Source organism: Haemorhous mexicanus, chromosome 3, assembly GCF_027477595.1.
Source record: "Haemorhous mexicanus isolate bHaeMex1 chromosome 3, bHaeMex1.pri, whole genome shotgun sequence".
Taxonomy (NCBI): Eukaryota; Metazoa; Chordata; class Aves; order Passeriformes; family Fringillidae; genus Haemorhous; species Haemorhous mexicanus.
The window spans coordinates 24,720,327-24,743,568 of record NC_082343.1 but is presented as its reverse complement, the minus strand read 5'-3'; the positions used below and the strand labels follow the sequence as shown (position 1 = coordinate 24,743,568).

At 36.5% G+C, this 23,242-nt stretch overlaps 1 protein-coding gene across 2 annotated transcripts in view; it reads right to left on the bottom strand.

Moving 5' to 3' along the window:
* UBR2 (ubiquitin protein ligase E3 component n-recognin 2) overlaps nt 1-23,242 on the bottom strand; it is a 55,383-nt gene that overhangs the window by 14,603 nt on the left and 17,538 nt on the right. The window contains exons 9-31 of one of the 2 annotated variants that reach the window (XM_059841147.1): nt 22,115-22,222; nt 20,529-20,617; nt 19,766-19,864; nt 17,151-17,314; nt 16,961-17,060; nt 16,317-16,445; nt 15,359-15,542; nt 14,252-14,313; nt 13,386-13,496; nt 11,087-11,152; nt 9,642-9,764; nt 9,238-9,301; nt 8,823-8,947; nt 7,484-7,536; nt 7,123-7,225; nt 6,521-6,569; nt 5,940-6,094; nt 3,914-4,016; nt 3,121-3,230; nt 2,821-2,901; nt 1,864-2,045; nt 993-1,192; nt 37-130 (exon numbers count right to left, since the gene is read on the bottom strand). In XM_059841147.1, coding sequence (XP_059697130.1) covers nt 37-130; nt 993-1,192; nt 1,864-2,045; nt 2,821-2,901; nt 3,121-3,230; nt 3,914-4,016; nt 5,940-6,094; nt 6,521-6,569; nt 7,123-7,225; nt 7,484-7,536; nt 8,823-8,947; nt 9,238-9,301; nt 9,642-9,764; nt 11,087-11,152; nt 13,386-13,496; nt 14,252-14,313; nt 15,359-15,542; nt 16,317-16,445; nt 16,961-17,060; nt 17,151-17,314; nt 19,766-19,864; nt 20,529-20,617; nt 22,115-22,222 — 2,554 coding nt within the window. Of the gene's footprint in view, nt 1-36; nt 131-992; nt 1,193-1,863; nt 2,046-2,820; nt 2,902-3,120; nt 3,231-3,913; nt 4,017-5,939; nt 6,095-6,520; nt 6,570-7,122; nt 7,226-7,483; nt 7,537-8,822; nt 8,948-9,237; nt 9,302-9,641; nt 9,765-11,086; nt 11,153-13,385; nt 13,497-14,251; nt 14,314-15,358; nt 15,543-16,316; nt 16,446-16,960; nt 17,061-17,150; nt 17,315-19,592; nt 19,692-19,765; nt 19,865-20,528; nt 20,618-22,114; nt 22,223-23,242 lie in introns of both variants that reach the window. The other variant, XM_059841145.1, reaches the window with a different exon arrangement.

Below are 23,242 nucleotides of genomic sequence, written 5' to 3'. Positions count from 1 at the left end.
TGTTACTTGAACTAAAAACTTAAATATAGCCTTTACCTTTGCCAACAATGAGCATGCATAATATGTCCACAGCTACCCGTGTGTGTTCCACATGACAGATCTGGGTGCATGAACAAGGGGTCATACTTTTCTGTATTTAAAAGAAAAAAAAAACCAACAAACAACTTTGAAATAAACATTTATCATAAGACTTGATGGCAGATTAATGTTGCCACCTTTGCATTATTATTTAACTTTATCACACAAGTGTAGTTCATTTGAATAGGCATAAAACACATCACTAATCCATAACAGTCTAAACTGTTTAAATTATTTATAAGTATCACTTTACTTTGGTTTGGGTGTATGTACTGTACTTAAATGCTTCAAACCAAGCTTTCAGAGGTGTTGGGCCCTGGTACAAGTCCCCAAGATCAACCTGCAGTTTTGGTGGTTCAGCACCATCAAACAATGAATTCAAGGACACTGATCTTCACAATGGGAGTACAAAACAATTCAGTGCAAAGATTTCTATCTGTTTACACATACAGAACCCAGAGAAACCTTTGTAACAATGCCCTTGCTCACTGATCTGTTTCACAAAGTACCTAAATCCAAGATTTTTTTCTTATCACTAAGAGGCATTTTTGATGATATAACTGAGAGGAAGAAGCATCTTCTGCTTTTAAAGCACTACATTAACACCTCCTCTCTCAGATGTTACGGGCATGGTTTAAGAACAAACACTTCTGATCTTCAGGGTTTTTTCAACAGTTATAAATAATTTGTCACAAATGAACGGCAGAACATTGAGCTCATGCCTCACAGTGATTTACATTATTCAGCACACACATTTCTACCTCACAAAAAATATGGGAGTTTTGCCACTGATTACAATGAAGCCATTCACAAACAGTTAATGTAAGAAGACTGTCACTGTCTCAGATGAAAAAATGCTGTCACAGTAACCCCAACGCTCTTTAATATTTAAGATAACTATGAACAGTACTTACCAGGGTCTGGAGTACTTCTGTTTCTATTTTTAGACAACACAGTTGATCGCTGAATAAATGCTGCCAAGACCATAGCCCTGCTGTCCACTTTAACTTCTTGCTCCTCCTGGCACAATATACACATAACAACCTGTCTGGGTTCAGCTACTCTGGTTTGCTCTGGACCCAAGGCTGTGAGTTTTGCATCTGAAATTACAGGGCTAGAATATTTAAAGAATATTAGTGAGCAGATTATTTGAAAAACATTATAATTCAGATCATTACTTACGTGCATTTAGTGAGTTTCTTAAATTTATGATAAATGCTCCCTGACAAAAAATAGCTTTGGCATTTATATAACAATTCCTATGTGCCCAGAAGTAGCATGTATTTTCTAGAAAAAATTCATAACCCTCCCAATAGCATAACCCACTCCAGTTTAACACAGAAACTGAATCTGCAGCCCTCCATTATCACCATCCCTTAAGTGTTTGTTATGAATTTTGAAAACACTCTCCACTTTCCCACAAAATCATTAGCATTCTCTAATTCATATTTCCAACTACCAAACAGATTTTCTTCCAGATCTTCAACAGACACATAATCAACTATTTCCAATTTACTATGCTTAACAGCACAGTCTCTTCAGCATTATTAATAATTTACTGGGTGATTTTGTACAAAAAGCTATTTGCCTGTTTATGTTTATATTTATCCCATAATTCTGACAGAGAGGGGGAGGAAAGCGTTCCATTTACTGCTGGTCTTTTGTCTCAGAAACTAAAAAATATTTTTCCCTCAAGATCAAAACAAAAGAGCTTGTTAAAGTGGTAACAATAGGACAATCTGATGTAAACAATAATGAGAAAAAATTTAAACAAGATGCCCTTACCTATTTTCATGGGCTCCGGAGGTTGAAGTATCCAGCTCCTCCAGAGTTTGCTGAAAGAGTTCTTTGTTTTCATTAATGAAGTGCCGTTGCATCTCAGACATCTGGGCCATGATCTTCTCCCTGCGCAGTCTGGCAATCTCAGCTTTTCGCTTCCTCTCGGCTTTGTCTTTATCACGTGAGCTCTGAAATTGTATTGTTCACTCAGTCATTTCTGAAGCCTTGCTACAACTGATTATTTATTTTAGCTACTGCCATGTCTAACTTCTGCTGACCTCCAAACAATGAAAATCTCATAAAAGACAAAAGAAAAGTCTACCAACGTGTTATTTTGCGCCCTCTTTTCTTTAGCTTGCATTCAATGCCAGGCAGAACTGCAAATCTACAGGGGAACCTCTTCCCCTCAACCTTTAACTGCATTTTGCATTTCTCCTCCCTTTAAGCACTCCCAGGATAGAAGGGTAAGAGAGTGACATGTCTCCTCTCTGGCGCTGCTCTCCCTCCCCAGCAGCTGCATTCCTCAATGGAACACAACAGTGCTCCAAGGTCTGCCTGCAGTACCTAGAATGTCATGTTCACCTACACACATCAGCAGAGCTTTTCTGGAATGACCTGCATGGTAAAAATATATAGACAGCCATTTCTTTTAGCAACTTTCCATGGAGTCTGAAATCATGTGAGCAGCAGAAACATTCAATGCTCTGACTGTACTGCACACAATTCTGTGGAGTGGAATTGCAAAAGATTTGGAGACGACAATATATGAAACAAAGAAACACAGTTTAGGGACTTTACCAATAGGTTCTTCAAACAAATCAGTTTGATCTATAAACTGTGAGACAGATTTTCAGAAGTCACTGATATTTCCCATGTTTGATTTAGAGCTACAATTAGAAATATAGTCCTTTGCTAGTCACCACCCAGACCTGTTCCAGATCAACTTTTATAGATTGCTTTTACCTCCTCCATTATATTTCCTTCTGTCTCAACCACGGGACTTGAAGAAGAGCTTTCTCTTAGCTTTTTAATAGTATTAAAGGTCTGTAAGAAAAAAAAAAAAGCCTTTAATTTGCTTGGGTCATGAGAATACCATTGTATATACTATAATTCTGACTATACGATGTGCAGTATTGGAGTCCATAAGAACAAAACTAGGTACAATAAATACAGATGGGAAATAAGGAAATCATCCCAATGCAATGAGGAAAGCTGCAAAAATCTTATTTCCATGATTTTCATGGTAATATAAAATATATTTACCTTCAATATCCATCTGATCATGTCCTTGTGCACTTCTAGATGAGGTGCATTTTGCAGAGTTTCTAGCATAGCTAGTATGCTAGGGGAGTTATTGGGTGCTTCTCCTGGTTCTGAGAGAAAAATTACAATGAGAATTGATTATACCATTACTGGCAAATGAATCACTCACTAACATTAAAAACAAGAAATCCCAATGCTTGTTCAGCAATTGAAGAATTCCTTCAACAGACAGACACAATATGTAATTTTTAATTCTCCCCCATTGCAAATCTTTTCATGAGTAACTTCTAAATCCCAAAAAGTTTTGCTCACTGAATGTATTTTCTTACAAAAGAAATGCACTGTATGTGCTCCCTGGCTGTTTTCATTTTGGGAACCTCCAATACTTTTTTTTCCCCTACTTTAAATGGAACTTTCATGTGTTAGCAAAACAAGAGGCATTAGTCAGATGATAAAAAGGAGAGACAAGATTAAAATATTATTTAAGGATGCAACTATGATTTTTGCAATTGCATCTGATCACGTGCAGCAATCTTTATTGAGATATTAACAACATTAAGAATCAGATCTAGAGGGAATTATTCAACTTCTGGATTTCTCCTCTAGAAAATGCCTTTAGTATTGTACCATCACAGAATATTCACAAGTAGAAAGCATTATCTATACTTGATAACACTTTGATGGATAAACAAATATACTCTTTTGGTAAATAAAGTTTCAGAATAATAAAATATGAGATCCTGGCATTTTCAGTTATTTCAGATTTGTTATACATTTAAAAAGAAAGGCATACTTGATATTTTCTGAGTGAAGGTAAATGTTACAACATTCTCCTCACTGAGATTCTCCAGATGTTGTTTTTCTTCTTGTAGTGCCATTCCAATCAAATGCAAAACCTAGGTAAAAATTACAAATTTTAGTTCTTTTCTTACATACTTCATATAATCTTATTACATAGTTTAAGTAATTCATTAAGAAACAGGAAAGTCATATAATACAATTATATATTATGAATATATTTGAAGTTGTATTTCTGTATACAGAATTCCAAAGCTACATTAAACAGGAGCAACAGTGTTTGTTTGAAACCATATAAAATCTATATTACATACTTACCACCTTCTGTTTGCTGTCCTGACTAGTGAGTGAGAACTCAGTACTTCTCATCTTTCTCCCTATCCCCTGCATGTTACTATTAAAAGTCTCTGGACAGAACAAGCACAAAGCAGACTTTAAATCCTTTTTATACATAAAGTTTACCAACAAAAAATTAAAAATTTTAAGTTAAATTTGTTCTCTCTAGAAACACATTTTAAAATAATGTTAATTTTCAGGTCAGTGAAGAGCTGTAATCTCCTTGAACTTCAAAAATGTAATTACCCTATTTAGCACTATGACAGTCTGAATGGCATTTTGAAGCTGAGATACTTCATTCTTGGTGGCAAACTCTGTCATGCTGCAACAGCCATTTCACAACCCTATACAAACTGGCAGGATGCTCCACACACAAAGGTTTACTGATGCCTGGAATCAACACTGACACCCAGGTAAGGAAAGGATAATCACCTGAAAATTTGTAACACAACTAGTATGCAACAGGCCAAGTATCTACAGTAAAAGTGGCAAAACCTGATAAAAGTCTTGGAAGTTTTTTAAATTTGTTTTAATAAACAACAGTTAATTTCTCCTCAGTCTATCCCATCTATTTAACAAGATCTCACTAGATACAGGCCACCTCTTGCAGATCACGTCTCATATGCACCTTTGCAAGTGCTTCCAAGACAAAAGTGGTTGACTTGGGAAAGTTGCAGTACAACTGCACCATCACAGAGAAATGCCACAAGTTTCTGAGCAAGTGATAGGTCCCTAATGAATTTCACAGTTTTGAGAATGGCTGAATTTTAGTTCAGTCAAAAAAAAAAACCTAACCCACTTATTTTATACAAAGTTACTCCAAAACCTAGCATTCTTACATTACCTAAATGTACCTACATTGTTGTGATTTATAATACCAATATATCTTTCCATTTTCACCTTTTTTGTGTTATACAGAACTGCTTATGTTAATTTAAACTTAGCTGTAAAAGGTTATACACACTCAGTAAGACTGGATGTCAAAAAATTAATATTCAGTTTCAAAACTGGGGTTTCATTGCCAAATGTTATTTTAAAATGCATCAATATCTTAAAAAGTTTGGAGTTGGACCTTAAACCAACAACTCTGCCCAATGTAAACAGTCCCTGGATGGCAGTTTACTACTCATCTCTGCACACCCCAGAAAATGGTGATCATGACACCAAAATCTACCACAACCATCCAGGTTTCTAAAGATTATTATAAATTGCAAGGAACAAACAGCTCTGTTAAGTTTTCAAATGTGGATACATTTTCAAGTTAGAAAACTCTTTTGTGCACTTTCATGGTTTTTTCCTAAAGTGACTTAGCCCAAACTGAAAATAAGCAAAGGAACATCAAGGAAAAAAATCAATGGCTGCTTAATATGCAACAACTCAGATTAATGGGTTCTCTACCACAAAAAACATTACTGCCACTGATTCAAGCAGAATTCTTCCCTCCCATGTGCATCCCATTAGAAATTTACCTGGGTCTTACATTCACTTATAAAAATAAATTGCATCAAGAGGCAGAGGGGTTTCCTTAGTTTTGCATATCAGGAAAAACCACTTATTTCTCATTCACAGTATTCTGGATACTTCAGACACCAAGCAAACAACTCAAATCTATAAAATCATGCTAAAACGCTCTAATGAACATTCCTCCATTAGCATAAGCATTAGTTTAAATAAAATCCCCATACCCTCTGCAGCATGGACTCTGACCAGGCATAGCCGTTGTGCTCCACTGCCCACTGCAGTATAGTTCCCATAATGCAGAGCATGACATCAGACTGCAGGATGTTCACCAGGCTGGCAAAAAGTGGGCAGAAAGGAGGAAGAGCTGGCGGTGGAAGTGCTGAAAGGGAAATTGGTGTGTTTGACATTCCTCCAAAATTTGCAACATTCAATTAAAATGTCTGATTTAACAGTGCAACCCAAGGCAGGGGGTGGAACCAGATGACCTTTATGCTTTCTTCCAACCCAAACCCTTCCATGATCCTAAGGCAGAACACAGCTGCTTGATAAACAGTGCTACCAATAAAGGCTGCACCATTCAGCATGGCTTGTGACAGAAAAACCAAAGGAATAAGCTCTTCAGAAGGCTGGTTCCATGATAAATCAGATCCCTGACTATAGCCAGGGAGATGTAAGGGAAATTGCTTCATTTCTAACCAACTTCTACTCTAGTCCTGGAACAGGCTGCTAGTGGGTATAAATGTCAGGGCAATACACAGCTTGACATTGATTCCCTCTTCTCCCATCTCCTCTAAAAAATAAATACCTGTATCTTCTCTGTTCTGTCTTCTCAGCTTTCTCTGTGCTTCCTCTGCCTGAAATAGAACATTGCCAGCATTGCTCAAAATCTGTACCAATATGAAGCTAATAAAAAAAAAGGCATTCATGCTTTACTATATTGTTACTGTTTTTTCCCCACCCTTAAATAAACATGAAAGCTTTCATATCTTTGCAGTTTGTCTTATGTTCTACTTGTAAAGTAGGGCATGAAACTTCAAAATTAATCTTTCCTCTAGAGCCAGCCTGGATATTTTTCCTAGCCTAAAACTGTAAGGCAAGTTTGAGCTAAAATGACAATTTCCATAAAGGTAAGGGAAAATACAGATTGTTTTAAATACTTTCAGTAAAATAAGATGCAAGGGACAGACAAGCTCCTGAATGCTCAGAGACAAGCTCCTGAATGCCCACTGATTTCAACAGCTCTGTATAGGGCACAGGATCTAGTGGCACAGAAATCACTGGAAAATCTTGAGCAAATTCTCTAATATGCAGCTGATAAAACTTCTCCACAGAAGTAAGCTTTGGAAAAAGGCAAACAGGAAAAAAAAAGGCATAAAATAAGCCTCAGGAAGTTAAACTAATAGTTACCTTTGATTGTTCTGCCCTTGAAAAGTGATAGAAATACAGATTGAAGTTCTTGGCACATTCTGGTTTCAATTCATACAGTCCTCTGCCTGTTAATCCAGGTTTCCTACAAAAAAAATGAAACAAACAAAACACTTTATGTCCACTGCCTCTTAACATCTGACAATAAATAGCTAACTGGAACAGCTAACAAACACTGCCTCACAGGCGTTGTAGAAATTAAGTAACAGTATTAAGAATTCTGCACAAGATTAAAGCCATGGGAAATCACCATGACTCAGCCCTCTTTGTTTCATTCTCTCATTTTCACTAATTGAGACATTCCATTTCTAAAGCTGAATCATTAGAATAAAGGGAAACATACTTGAAACATGCCACTTCTTCGATCACACTTTCCATCCCCGTCTCTCTGTTCTCCTACATGGAGTGAAAAGGCAAGACAGCGTGTTACAGGAGTTCTTGGAATAAACACATTCAAATATCACACAACACTAGAGAAAGCATGCAAAATGAATGTAGTACAAAGTCATTTTACTAGCACTCAAGAGAATATTAAACCACATAAAATGAAAATACATTCAGGAACACCATCTCTGCAAAAGGTTCTTTGAAAAAGTCATGCCATTCTAAGTGGTTCATTTGTACTGATTTTCCCTGTCATAATGAATTCAGATGTAACAACAGCAGAAGAAAACTCTAAGTTAGCTTGCTCAGCACATTTTTACCATACACAGCCAGCATTCCTGATTTCTAGGCCTTTAAATTGAAATAAATACTGGAAAGTTAAAAAGACTAGTTACTGAAAAATGCTGAAACAACCACTAAAGGCAGCATGAAACACCAGCTCAAATATGTAACAATACTTCACACACAAATTTTCTTTCAATATTCCCATCCCTTTCCACCAATGCATATTTCATTGCAGTTACCAGGCCAGGGAAAAAGTATTTAGGACTGACAATATAATTTAGAACTCCAGCTTATATCAAATTTGCTCCTTCATACAACCTTAAATTATTCTTAAATAATTTTGAAATATGACTTTCCAAATTGTTTGTTTAAAATATTTAGAAAAAATAAAACTATTTCATAATTTATCATTAAAATTATAACCAGTACAGTAAAACATTAACTTTGGAATTTTGACTGTCTTCAAAAATAATTCTTAAAAGATTGCTTCAAAAATACTAAAAGGAGAAAGGAAAGCAAGCTTTGCTGTCCTACAGAAGAACTTATAACAGAATTAAGATAAATTATCCTGTTAATGTAAAAGAAGCATTTATGTTACACAAGTCATAATACAGTGTCTGATTCCATGTCTTTTCACTTATTGTTAGGCTTTAAAATATAACAGCTTATATTTCTGGATAGTTCTAACAACCCACTTCCATACATCTAATTCAGGGTGTACTAGCAGCCTGCAGAGGCTGCTGGCCAGATGGCCTGATTAGAAACAGTATTAAAAAGAGAAAGGAGCTGAAGAAGCTCTCAGATTCTTGCCTCTTTCATATGTTGTTCCTTCTTTGCCTCTTTCCTTCCCTTGCCATGAGAACTATTAACCTGTACTCATGATAACCTTGCTCTAAGCATAATCATGCTGCTCTCACTCCACATTAAGTGACATGAATTTGCAAAAGACAATTTTTCAGCAATCAGCCTTATAAAGTGGAAGCTGGTTCCCCCCTCCACAGCCAGTGACTTACATCTTCAGGGAGTGCCTTTACCAGTTCACTGTGAGCCATTGGCCTGATGCTCAGCTGATGGATGATCTCTCGCTTGATTTCATCTGTTGCATTTACTTGTCCTATTCCAGGGCTGAACCTTTCACCTGTAGAAATAAAATACTCTTTTTTTTTTGGTTTTAAAACATTTTTTTTTCTTTCTCTCTAAATTAAAGGCTGGAAAATATGGTGCCTTCTATGAAATCTTGTGCTCATTCACCAGTGTTCAAAAATTCATTACATTGACCTAAGCTAGTTCCAAGGCTTTTCTACTAGGAAAGAAGTAAGAGCTACAGGACGTTCACAACAGAACTGAACCTGAGACAGCAATAAAAAACTGCTCAGACCATTAAAGAGCCTAAATAAAAAAAATTAATTAATTATGTTTTGAACTTACCAACAATCATTATAATGAGGTATAGCATCTCTTCTATAAGAGTGTTATTTTGTTGAACAACATCCTGAAGCAAAACAATAAAAAAATACATTTTTCAATAATTATTCCATATGCTGAAAATACTTTTTCAGTGATTCAAAACATTGCCTGTTTTCACCCTTAGTACTCCCAAAACGAGCTATGCTGAAACACAGTCGTAAGTGCAAAAATAATGCAGCATTTTTTGACATTTACTAGTTTGACAGGTAAAAACATTTATGCATACTTCAAATGGGCCAAATGAAATTAAAATAGGATAAGTTTTGGTTTTTTATCAAGAAATAGCTCGGTCTCAGTACAACAGCATCTGATACACTTTGAAAAACACAAGTGAAGCTTTTCTACTGCAGTAGTGCATAAAATACCTTGTTAGTATTTTCTGTGCTAAATCTTTTGCCATAGTCTGGAGTACTAAATATCTGATAAAGTTCAAAGCGACTCAGCATTATCATCAGGAAGTGATTTGGATCCATCATAGACACACCTGTCTGTTAAAGAAAAAAGATTATAAAGGGAAAACAGATTGGGTGTTATCATAGCATGTTTGTATATTTATATATGATGTTCACTGTATATTCTTTATAAATAATAATATTCTTTATAAAACTAATTCCTCTCTCAATCCTATGAATGAAGACTTAACATTTAAGTTTACTCCCTTAGGACACTAAGAACAGAAGTGCAAGCCCATTTGACAAGCAGAATCCTATACTTTATCAAGAATTTCTGATGCCCTTTTAAGGGCATCATGCAAAATATTTGGGGTTGCTCCTTCTATCTTAAGCAGTCTAAACAAACTTCAAAGACTTCTGTTTGGTTGCTTTTATCTCTAAAATTTTGTTCCTGCTAGCTTATCTTCTAGCAGGCATAATATTACTTAGTATATACCACTGAAGATTTTAGCAACAAAACCCAATCCTCTAAAGAAAGGCTGAAGATTGTAGAGCAAAGCTTCCAAAACCTTCTTGGAAAGAAAAATACTCAAGTTTCAATGCAGAACAAACACTGACTTTCAGAAATTTCCATTTCTGAAAACTACTGGCTGAATTTTTTTCTGTTTATTAAACAAGGTATCCAAGTTTGCGAATTACAAATATTTCTTGTTAGTTTACTATTGTTGATGGGACCATCTTTAAAACAGAATAAATTTCTAAGAAAGCTCAAGGACATCTACTCAAATTGGGCAGCTGAAAATGATCATTAAAAATCAGTGGCAGATCAAGCCTCAGGGAACTGTGTCTGAAAGCAGAAGTATCCTGAGGCATGTTTATCCTATTGGGTATTGCTAACTCCAGTTAAGATTTGAGGGACTTCCAAGAAAATATTTTGCTGTCCAGGTGAACTATGCAGTCTGAGCTGCAAATTTTAGATTGTATTGCTCTCAATGTAGAAGTACTGCATCTGTCACAGAGCTAAATAGACTGCCACATTTGCAAATTATGTTCTGAAGGGGAAAACAAAAAAAAAAAAAAAAAATCAACACATACACTGACTGCATTTCTGATAACATGCAGATTCATGCAACAGCCAGTACAGCACCACCCATTAGTTAAAACATTACATTCTTGAAGATATGGCTTATATACACTAAACAGAAAATCCTGCACTTTTCAAATTGTAGTTAAAAAATAAGTATTACAACAATAGTTATTTCCCTTTAAAATCATTCCATAATTATGTAGATAAAATAAGAAAATTGAGGTCCTTCCACAAAAAATAGACATTTTTTCTTTAAAAAGGTTCTGATGAAAATAAACACAAAGACATCCTGAAAATACTTGAAAAAATGCAAACTGGTATACATGGTTACCTGAAGCATTACTATGTCCTTGTCAAACATCTCCCTCCTGCACTTCACATTATGATAGTAATAAATCTGAAAAAAATACCCAAAACACCACACCACAATCATTAACACAGATAATATTTCATCTAAAATTATCTTACTTCTGTAAAAAACAAACTTTGCTATACTGTGTTCATAAACAAAAAATGAATCTGTAATTTGAAAAAATTATACAATTTTATCTGTATGCAAAAAGCCTTCTTATAAAGCACAAGACAATCATAGTTGCTGACTCGGTTGTAGTGATGCAATGTCTGAATTACAAGCAAAAATATTTTTGACCTATTTAGCTTATGTTTTAATATATTTGTTTAGCAATTAACTGTTTGAAATTCACAGGAGAGAAAGCCCTTGCACTTGGAGAAATGGTTTTTCTTCGCTCCATGAATTGCTCTTTAATCATCTGAGATACCACCTTTCAGGAATTGCCAGTGTCAGCAAAATGTTAATACTGGGACAGAACTATACTTGACACCAACCATCCCGGGAAGGAACTCAACAGGACTGAGCCAGGCAGCAGCAGCACCACAACCACTGCATGGCACTGAAAGGTGGGAAAGTTTGGTTCTACTACAAGAGAAGAAAATTAAATAGGGCTGACAAGTTTCTGCATAGGCCTGGAAACAAACTTCAGCATGCTAAAGCCTCCTCTAGACACATACCATTTCCACCAGAATTACATGAAGACAGCTAGGCATGCCTTCCCTTTCTTCTCTATCATAATAATCCACACATATAGATGCCCATTCCTATTATCTGGGAAAGATCCAAAAGGAGCTGGCTGAACAGGAGCTCTCCCCATAGCCAAAGTAAAGAGAAAGGATTTGCAGACTGTGGGAGTTATGTTATCTCAACTAAATAAAGCTCTTAAGATCCTGACAACCAGGGGAAATTAGCACAGACTTATTTCACTACCAAAAGCTATGCTGAAATTCCAGATTTGATGTGTGTCTACAGCACTATGGGGCACTGCTATAATTGTACATAACTAGAGGTCTTCTTGCTGCAATGACAACAAGGACACCACCTCATGAAGATCCTTCAAGAGTCAAGAAGTGTCAGAATATATTATATTTGAGCAGCTTAATTCAGTCTCCTAGTAAATATACCTTGCAATTATCTAATGGAGATGAGGGCTGACGGGACTGAAGGAATTTTCTTTCAAATAAATCAAGTTAACACCTCACAGAATTATACCCTATTCCTGCTGTAATCTAAGTCTTGCTGAGAAAACCACTTGAGACAATCACCCTGGTGGGTGGTACTGACACCACAGCACCCATTTTATAGCTGTTATGCTTGAAACACCTAATTTATACAAACATCGAGAACATAAGTTTAGAAATTAAAGTCTCCAGAAGTATTAGAGCTAAAAGCCAAGAAACACTTCGTTCTACACTGCTTCTAATGCTTCTGTGGGGTCTTTGGATTTCATCTTCTTTATAAATAGCCATAATACCATAATGCTGCATATTTTTATATCTGAGACACTTTTATGTGGAGGTGATGAATGCATTACCACGGATGCGCAGATCTAATTCTGCACTTCCAACTGCTGCTGCACAGTACACAGTAAAAGAGCCTGGAGTCATTAACTGCATTAACTAAAACTCTACACACTGAGCACTAAGTTCAGTGGCTACTGCAACAGTCCTGAAATAAAAAAGCAACTTCTGACTAAAAAAAAAAAATCAAAGACTAGTTTAAAAGCAAAAATACCCAAATGATGCCAGTGCTGATAAAAACGCCTACCTCACATTGCCTTCCATAAGACTGACATAAGTAAAATTTTAAATCAGTACAGAAACAGAAGGTTTTGGGGTCTGAAAGACCAAGAGGTCCCTCCATACTCCACACTGGTGAGGTCCCACCTCGAGTGCTATCTCCAGTTGTGGGTCCTTCACTTCAAGAAATACACTGAGGTTCTTCCAGGCAACCAGCGACAGGACAAGAGAACAAAGCCTCAGATTCTGCCAGGGAAGGTTCAGGTTGGACACTGGGAAGAATTTCTTCATGGAAAGGGTTGTTAGAAATTGAAAAGGACTGCCCAGAGAGGTGGTGGAGTCACCGCCCCTGGAGGTGTCCAAGAAGTGACTGGAAATGGCCCTGAGTGCTGTGGTCTAGTTCACAAGGTGGTGCTTGGCCAAGGGTCAGACTCAATAATCTCAGAGGTCTTGTTCAACCTAATTGATTCTGTGATTCTGTGAAATTATCTGGAGAGAGCTATCAAAAAAGAATGATTCTCCAGCTACTGTGCACTTACCTGATTAACAAGAGAGAAGCCATTCCTTCTCCACATCCCTGCATGCACTTGGGCACATAGGACTAGGCATCGTAGAGGATGTTCTATTAACATGGGCGGGCTAAGTTCACTCTGCATTAAGAAAATGCAATATTTGATGTATATAGAGGAAATAATAGAAAATGAGACTGAAATGAAGGAGGATGATATTTGTGATCATTAAAATATCTGGGCACTACAAAAGGCAAGCAAATCCAACAAACAAGTTAGATGAGCCTATTAACAATCTTTCAAATCGTTGTTAATCACCTTTAAATTCTGTCTTTGCTCCACACAGCTACTGCACAAGGGCTTTAGTTTATTCCTAAAGACAGCAGCTTTCATATTTTAAAACATCAACACCAGCAATTTAATAACACTGTCATTTCATTTATTTCATTCAAAGGTTAACTACTTCTTTCCAAAGAGACTGAAATTTCTTCTCCCAGTTAGGTTTTATCCTCTTTCATTCCATCTTTTTTGACTAATAGCGTATCAATAAGAACAGGCAGCAGGCAAGAAGCAGCTGGGGAAGAAAATCAGAACCCAGCTGAAGGAGAGGAATCAGATCCTGCCTGGGGTTCCTAAAAACAGTTTCTATTACAAAAAGGAGGTTATGCAACTTGAGTCTTAGTTACTTTAGACAGCAATACTGCCTGTCTATGCTCTACTCATGAATTTCTAGATATTAATCTTTTAAGAGGCAATTTTATGTACTAGAGATATTCTGAGTAGAATTTACAGTACAAAGGCCCTTTGTTTTACTTAACATCATCCTACACTTACATAACCAACTTCGTGTTCAGCATTAATTATATTTAATGAATATACAACATTTAATTACATACCAGGGGTAGCAGCTCTGGAAACTTATATGCCACTTCTGTTTTACTCAGCAAAACATGCAAGCCTACAAAAAGACATGAAAAAACCAGGCAGAATATTATATACAATATTTTATGTGATTAAAACAGGACAAAAAAGGTCATCTGATTTACTGGCAGACCATTTTTCTGGACATAGTGACAAGTCACCAAATTTATCACCTTGGAGCTACACAGTTATTTCCTGAAGAAACATATTACAAAAAATACATTTTAAGAGAATTGAAGTTTTCCCTTTGTATCTGTATAAGCCTTGCAGTACAAGTGAGATTTTTGCCTTTTTTTTGACTCTCTCATGTCCCCACAGTGAGAGCCAAGAGTCCTTAGTCTGTCAGGACAAAAATCCAACAGCAGATACCTCAACCTTTTTATCAGTCCTTGGGGGGTTTATAAAATACCTCAGGAACTAGAATAAGGCCCCTACAAAACACAAGAAGATTTTCTGGTTTCCTTTCTTTTGAAGTTACAAGGACTTTGCTCAAAGATTCAAATATTCAAAGCCATTTGACACTGAGCTGCATGGCACTTACCTAAGAATTACCTTTCCCGCTTCATTATTTGTGAATTTATTTTTATCACCTTCTTTCTGATTCTGTAAACTAAAATTCACAAAGCTTTTTCCAACACAACTGCTGAACAAGATAGGCACAATACGAAGAGAAAAGCATAGCTCAATTTTCTGGTGACACATCTGTTTGATAAATCTGTTCTCTAGCAGAATGTTGATTAGGCTACTCAAGCTGACAGCTAAACATATTCCCAAACAGTCCACATTTTGTTGCAGTTCTTTTGTATCACTCAAGTGGCAAAAGCAGCAGTAGCTGCCTATAGTACAAATCCAGAGGCATGAGACAATCTCCCCCAGCCTGAATGATAACAAGTTTTCTGGTTATTATGAACATCTGGCCTAGAAGCTACCAAATAGCTAGAAAATGGCCAAAATTCATCCTATTCAGGCCTTAAACAAAGGTGTGTGTGACAATGCTTGTGTGTGTCTTCATGTACACACAAACACAAATCACACGTAAAGAACATTTTTCATTTCCTGAAATAATTTTCAACTGTTCATACCTGCAAGTAAACGAGAAACTGGGAGGTGAATGCTAACTTTTTCCTGAGAAACGCAGTATCTGATGGTCTCAACTGAATGTCCACACATACTGAGGACAATAGGCTGTTCTCCATCAGTAAACCCACTATGACACTGCATCAACACAGTCAGGCATTTCTTGTAAGCTTCAATCAATACTTTTTCCTAAAAGAAAGATTGCAGTTTAAAGAGATTATGAAAAAAACACAGCTCTGAAAAATAATAAAGACAACGTAATAAAGACCCTGAAGGGTTTGCAACTTTTACTTTTAACAACAGTCCTGCAAAATTAAGATAAGGAATCCAACAAAAGACTCAAATTAAGGAGGGAACAAACTGCAAAAGTCGTACTGGTACGTCTGATTAGAAAAGTACACACTAGGATGTTGCTGGGGGGTTTGGGTTTTTTTGTAACTGACATTATGGCAACCTTCTGAGGAATGATCATCCTAGGCTAGTAAAAACTGCACACTGACTACCAGTAACAGATTAATGCCAGCCTGAATGTTCAGGTATTCCAGGATCACTTATTCCACAGTCGTATTTTACCATGCTCAAGTTCTGAAATCCTGAAACACTTGGGGAGCAGAGAGACGATTTATAATCAAGGTGTATTTGGTAGATCCAAATACACCTCCATTCCCTCCTCTTTCCCTACTCCTCCATTCCCTCCTCTTTGAAAATTATAATCTGATAGATTTGTGAAAATCACAATCTTCAAATGTGTGACAAAACTCTCTGCAGTATTTGCAAAAAGCTTAACCATGTTCTTATCAACTGGTCAGTACAAACCACATTGTGTTCAAATACAGTAAAGATTTGCGTTTCCTCATAGAAGATGCCCTTGGCTTATGGTGAAGTTGGGTTTAGGTTTTTACGTGTATTAATATTTGGGTTTTATCCCTGTTCACACAGAAAAACAATTTCGAAGGAACTTACATCTAATGCACACCAGTCCTGCATCATTGAAATAACAAGTGTTAATTTCATCTGCAGTGTAAATGCTGCTTCCCACTCTGGCTCCATTTCAATGTGTTGTCCTACTTGACGAGTTATTGGATCCATACCCTACAACAAGAAGAGATTACACATTTTAACAACGTATCACTGAAATACAGTGACAGCATTAGCAGAGGTGTGAGACAGTGGTTAGCTATCCTCATAAACATATTGTTGCTGCAACAGGTAAAAAGAACCTTGGGGGAATGAAACCACAAGTGAAGAGGTCTATTTGTGTGTCAAGACCAATTTATTCCTCAATACAAGGAGCAACTCTTCTGACACTTAAGATGAACCAGATTTTGCTCACTGAATTAATTGTCTTGTCTGCCTCTGCAAGTGCAAAATATGCCCCAAATTACTCCTCTTGTTTTGAACAGCTCTTTCTTTCTATTGTCCTCTACAACAACATTTTAAGAAGCGAGGCAAGATGTTATGTTTCAGGAAAATGCAATGGCTCCAAAAGTGATACTGCATTGAAGTTATAAAATGAAGAGTAGATCAAATTTCTTCTATTTTGACATCATAATAGCTAACTTCCTGCTTAAATTTTGCCAAATTTTGTAGTTCACAGATTTACGTACCTGCATACATTTGAGTAATTCTAAGAAGGCATCAAAACCCTCCAGGAACTTGAGTCTCAAGTCATCTGACCACTCTGCTGGCTTACTTATCAGCACGTACCTGGGGAGATTGGAAAAATGCAAGTGTTCATTTTTGATTTTTTTTAAAACTCCTCAATTTCTCATATCACCACATAGTTAGCATACTTACTTGAGATCCAAAATAAGGCTCTGGACACGCCTGAATTTGAAAGCCTGCAGAGCAGTGTAACGTTCAAACTGAAACCTGCCTTGGATGTCACGGTGCCTTAAGTGGTCCATGAAAGTTTTGATGATAGTGGTCATGAGATTCTCTTCTGTTATTAGCATTCGAGCCTATGCCAAAGTACATTGAAATTTGCAGTAATTAACAGACACAGCTAACAAGATTTTCATATTGCACCACGAAGTTTATAAAATACATTATTTTTTTAAATCCAAAATAATTACATCAGTAATTAGAACAGAACACGGAAAAGCACTCTTTTCACAGAATCACAGAAGACAAAAAAAAGGAATCTAGTAAAAAATTATCATAAGCCAGATTTCTTTTTTCAGATCCTTTCTGTACAGAAGTCTCTCTATGGTAAGACCCCTTCTAACCTATATAATTATGGCACAAGACATGCTATTATGTGTCTTATAATTAACTTGTACCTCCCTTTAAGTATGTGTTGTCTCCTCTCATATAGTTTGAGCCCTTTAGGGGAGTGACAGCTCTTCTGTTTTCTGTTTACAAACTGTCAAGAGCTGTGGTGAGCAGAGCCTCTTCTGAGCCAATAAGGAACTGCATATGCAATTTCCACATGGAAATTTCATTAAATAACCTCTAATTTTCCTCAAGGTCTACTGCATATATCCATGTGTTGTATGAAACAAATCAGCAAAGTCTGACAAAGATTGTCTTCATCACTCAGCCTAACTTAAGCCAACTTCACAAGAGAGGAGGGGGGCACTAAGTTACTGCCAGCTCCTGCTCATGAACACTTCCACAATTCCCCCATTCTGCTGGTTCTCCAGGTTAAATGGGATGAGCCTTACAATCCTTGGATCTGGCTAGTAGACTCAACAATACTGGCCACTCTGATCTACCACAATGACACTGTGGCTCTTGACTAACGCGTCCAGGTTCTGCAGCTGCTAATGAGAATCCAAAATAATTTCTAAAATGCTAATGCAGTGGGGGAAAAAAATCTAATGATTAACATTTTCCTCCCAGAAAATCATCACCAACAGAGCTGTCCATCCACCCTCAAACCAAAAAACCACAGTCCCTTGAGAGCTCAAACTCTTAAATTACTAAGATCAGTTTGAAAATGTTACTGGAGGATGGTGGAGTGGTTTAAAATCTTCAACTTACTCATTTAGTTAAGAATGAGTGGCTATAAATATATTAAAAAATAATACTTAGTTCATGTGATAGAAGCTTATTATAATTACTTTCATGTCGTCTGTCTATTCTATCACTCTGCACAACAGTCAAAACGCATTTGCTTTGCTTTTTTTGCATGCTTTTAAAATAGAACTCATATAAAAGGGGCACTGTAATTACTCTGCCCTGGGAAATGTTTGAAATTACTTTTTCAAAAAGTAATATTGTTCCATCCCATCTGCCAAAGGGAAAAATACCATAACCATCTGAATATTAGTTGGTTAAGTCTAACTGTAAGTCTGAATATTGGCAACATTCTTACTGAAAGCATCAAAATTAAAAGAGGCAATACAAGATTGTCCTGAATCATGGGAACAAAATCCTGAGTTCCAGTTGAATTCCCATGAATATCACCCATCCCTAAGAAACTGAAGAAGTTTGCTCAGTATTGTGATTGCCATGCTACTATTGAATTTAAGAGCTCAATGAAGCTTATTAAATTTGGGAGCATTCAGAAGCATTTGTTTTTTTAAACAATTCAGGGTATGAAAATCAGACTTTTATTCCAGTACAGCTTCAAATTTTAATTTTTCGAGTTCATAATACAAGCAAAGACAGACTTAAATGGAGACTGGAATAAAAAAAAAAGTTTCCCAAACAAGCTGGTGAAGGACCAGCAGATTTAGTGAGCTGGGAGAAGTCACAGTGCCTGTAGCAATAAAACAAAAGTTAACTGGAATTCTAAAAGCAGGCACTGTCTTGAAACTCAAAGTACCGAAGGAAGTAGAGAGTACCATGAGACAATTTTTGCTTGCACTTGTGTTGACTGGAAAATGAACATAATGTGGATCACTTATAAAACTGCACCAGAATGGTCCTCTGAAACCATGATATGCAAACCATAATACAGACTTCTGCAAACAGTAAATGTGGCTCAGTATGAGAGGAATTTAAATGTCATGTGTATGCATCTCTAAATTAATATGAAAGCACCTTTCTAAAAAAAAAGTAAAAGAAAAATGTAAAAAAGAAAAATCAGAAACACCCAGCCCACTCTGGGAAGCCAGTCTGGAACTTCCCAATGTTGAATGCTTTAACTTCTAAACCCATAGCAATGTATGCAAACAGTCTGACTGTTCTGCATTTCCATGGTAATGTTAAAGAAATCTGCAGCCTTGATTTATGAACCTTGAGAGGCTTTTAACAAATAAAGATTTCCTTTTTTGGTCTTTTAGTACTTACAAGAGAAGGCACTGTGAATATCTGTATCGAGAGGTCAGCAATTGAGATCTCTCTGTCGTGGTCATCTTTCATAAAATCACTCTGCAATCGCTCATAGTTCTATTAAGAAGGAGGCAAAAAAAGGCAAGGAGTGCCAACTATCAGTTTTTAAAAGAAAGACAGGCACTACTCACCAGAGTAGGTACAGTGAAGAGTTGGACAGACAGAGCAGCCACCGATACTGCCCGTTCGTGATCATCCTCCATATAATCTCTCTGCAACTGCCGGTAATTCTAAACAACAAGGGGAAATTCACCTCTAATCCACACTGACCTGATTTTTTAACTTAAATGTCTGCTCTGGGAAACTTTACTGCCATGAAAAAGGGAAGAGTAGCTCTAATGGATGATTATTACGGTATTTTGTACAAAGAATATGACAACTTAATCTGCTCACATGTGAGATCTACTCACTCTCATTTTCACAATAAAAGCTACTATTTTATTTTCTCCTCAAGAGTCTGCAGCAGAGTGAGAAGAATTTTGCAGTGCTGATTTAAAGCACTTCGAATACCAGTTACTGCAGAAATACTAATCAGCGTGACTGAATTTCAGCACTATTTCTAAGCAGTGCTATAACAGCTTACACCTCAACAATGAGCAGTGATTAGCTCTTAAGAAGTGATAGCCTGCATAGCTGATGGTAAAGACAAAAAAATCTGAACTGCTTTAGTTCTGGGGTGTCTGAAAGGCCATTTCCTTCCCAAGAGATGAGATGCCATTATAACTAATATACTGAAGAGTAAAATAAGATTTCCAGCATTTAATTTCAAGTTTTCACTTCCATAAAAAGGAAAAAAAATTGAGTAACAGTTCATTTAAATCACTGTATGCTAACTAGACTCTATTCACTAGACATTTTTAGCATTTAATGGCTCTTTGTAAGAAAAATACTTACTCTCGCAAAGCGGATAGCAAAGAGTTTCTTGTATTTCAAATCCATAAGAAGACTGCTCATGAATAACTGGTGATACACATTTCTAGCTCCTGTCAACAAAAATTAATGAAATATTGCATGTCACTATTTTCTATCAACATATTATGGAAACATTTAGAAAAGTAAACTTCTACAGAATGAGGTAAATGTGCATTTCAGAGTAGAAGCTGCTTTGATTAAGTCTGTAAGGCGGTAGCAAAGGATAAAGAAGAACAACAAATCACAATTCTTCAAGAGGCATTATTTATTACTCCTGTATAAGATAATACCTTTGAATGTCATCAAATATAAGGGAAGTCATCAAAACAAGAACAGAACTGTGTTCCTTCACAGGATAAACAGGGGATTTAGATGGGAAAAGAAGAGAACACTATTATGAGAAGTCTTGGGAACTGCAACAAATTGTCCTAGTTGTGAACATCTCCATAACATAATCAGCTAAGCTATCTCTGAATTTCTAGTCTGTCTGGACAGCCTCCCAGAAAGTATTATCAATACAAATTATTCATCTCCATGTAGCTTGGAAACAAATGCACATATGCATAATTTCTTCTGTAGGTCACTTTTAAGTCAAAAGCCATGACACTATTTCCTTAATGCAGGAAACTATGGAATGTGAGAAAAAGTAGAGAAATATTGGTAATGAAATAAGGATGCACAAGTTACTCCTTGCTTACATGAAAGACATTATCCTAACAAAACCTCTATTAAAAATGTTGTAACTCTCCACAAAAGCACGTTCACATTACAAAATTTGCAGGGCCAGGAGTTCTTTCTCAAGATAAAGGTATTAGACAAACAAAACCTAAAATAATAATTTTCTCCATACTACATCCACTTTCCACCTTACTTCTTACTTATTTTATTGGTACTCCAAGAAATTCCCCAGGCAGACATATGGCATCATTCCCTACCTCTACTTTGTGCTCCTCTTTCTTACACCTGGCCTTACACTCTCCTTCAGGATACCAAATCAGACAGACAATAAATGATGGAATAGAAATTAACTACCTCCCTTTCCTCAAAATTACAACTTTTTTAGCTAATTCCATTATACCAAACAGCCTTTCAAGGTTTCAAGAGGTCTAAAACAACAGTAATTTTCACTGAATGTTCTCCGAACACTTAAGAATACCTCATGAACACAAACACAAGTCAAAGAAGACTCTGCCTTATCCCTTAAAAATAGGCATTTTTGTAGATATGAAATGGATGCTGAAATCCTATAAAGCAGACAAATCCCCAATTTCTCTATCATTTACTCCATTTCCATTAACTATCACTATCATTTGCATATATCAAGTCAGTTTTAATTTCTGACTACTTTGAAAAATTAGACCTAAAACCAGCCCATCTCCAAACAGTCTCTGTATGTTCTTCTCTTAAATACACTTGGGAGTGTATCATGAAGGGAGAGATTGTAACAAATTAAGCAAAATTATCCATAATACACCAGAGTAAAAATGATCAAACATTAGCAGATACAGTAAAAGGAAAACTTAGGCATAGCATTCTCTAGCATTTTCCAGAGCTCTGAGAAAACTCACCTTTCCACAGTTTAGAATCATACAGCATCAGCTTATCTACAAGAGAAGAATTTTCACCATCTGGCCCTTCTTGCAAACCAACCTGACACAATATCCGGCGAAGGCCATCTTAATGAAGAGAAATGGTACAAGTTAGTTACAGCTCAAACACAAACGTGGGTTATTTTGACATCCTGAAATTTTCATACAACACAGAAGCCCTCACACTGCCCCCTTTTTCATGACAACTGAATAACAGCACTCATATTTTGCTGATACAAACACAAATATTTCACACCTTGCAAGTTTCACACTAGCCTTATGGAACATAGTGAAAATCACCAAATGCATATGATTTGGTTTAAAGTTGTCAAATTAAAATGTGCTTCCTTAAAAACGGCTTACTAAAATAAGAAACAGTTTTACATCAGCCTAATTTCCCAGGGTTTAGTTTTCCTGATTAGGCTCCTATGAAAAGGAAAATATAATTCATACATGAAATGACTTATATATTTATGCTATCATTTTAAGGCTTCTCTGCATATGTTTTTTCTAATGGAAAGAAGCAGTAACTGTAATTATATGAACATGTAAGTCATAGGCCTGCAGACAAGCCTGCATCTGAAACACAGCACAGCCCAGACATGCTCCTGTTAAGAATGTTCAACCTGGCTTTGCACTGTAGGTAATGCATATTCCCATAGAACTAAGGGACTTACAGAGCCCTTACTTCCATACCCTGCTTGGCATCTCAGCTCCTCAGGCAGAGTGGGCAGTGGCTTAGTGCTGTGTACACTGCACCACGTGCTGCATGGTGCAGTAATATACACTCTGAGAACCCCTGCAGCAGTTTGGGGTTACTCCTTTTGGCCTTGCAGAGTTCAATTCCAACTACTGTTATGAAGGACAACAAATTAATGGAAACTACTGCAATTGTTCAGCAACTGTCAAACAGACACTTATTCCAGAAGAAGAGATATTTGCAAGGAAGGATGTAGTGGTCAAACTTCTGACTGAGTTCCATAGCAAGGTTTTTTCTGGGTTTTTTTGTTTGTTTTTTTTTAATGACAAGAATTTGTCAGCAAATTTGACAAATTGCTGCACAGCAATCATCCAACCTTTGACAGCAATCATCCAACCTAACTTTGG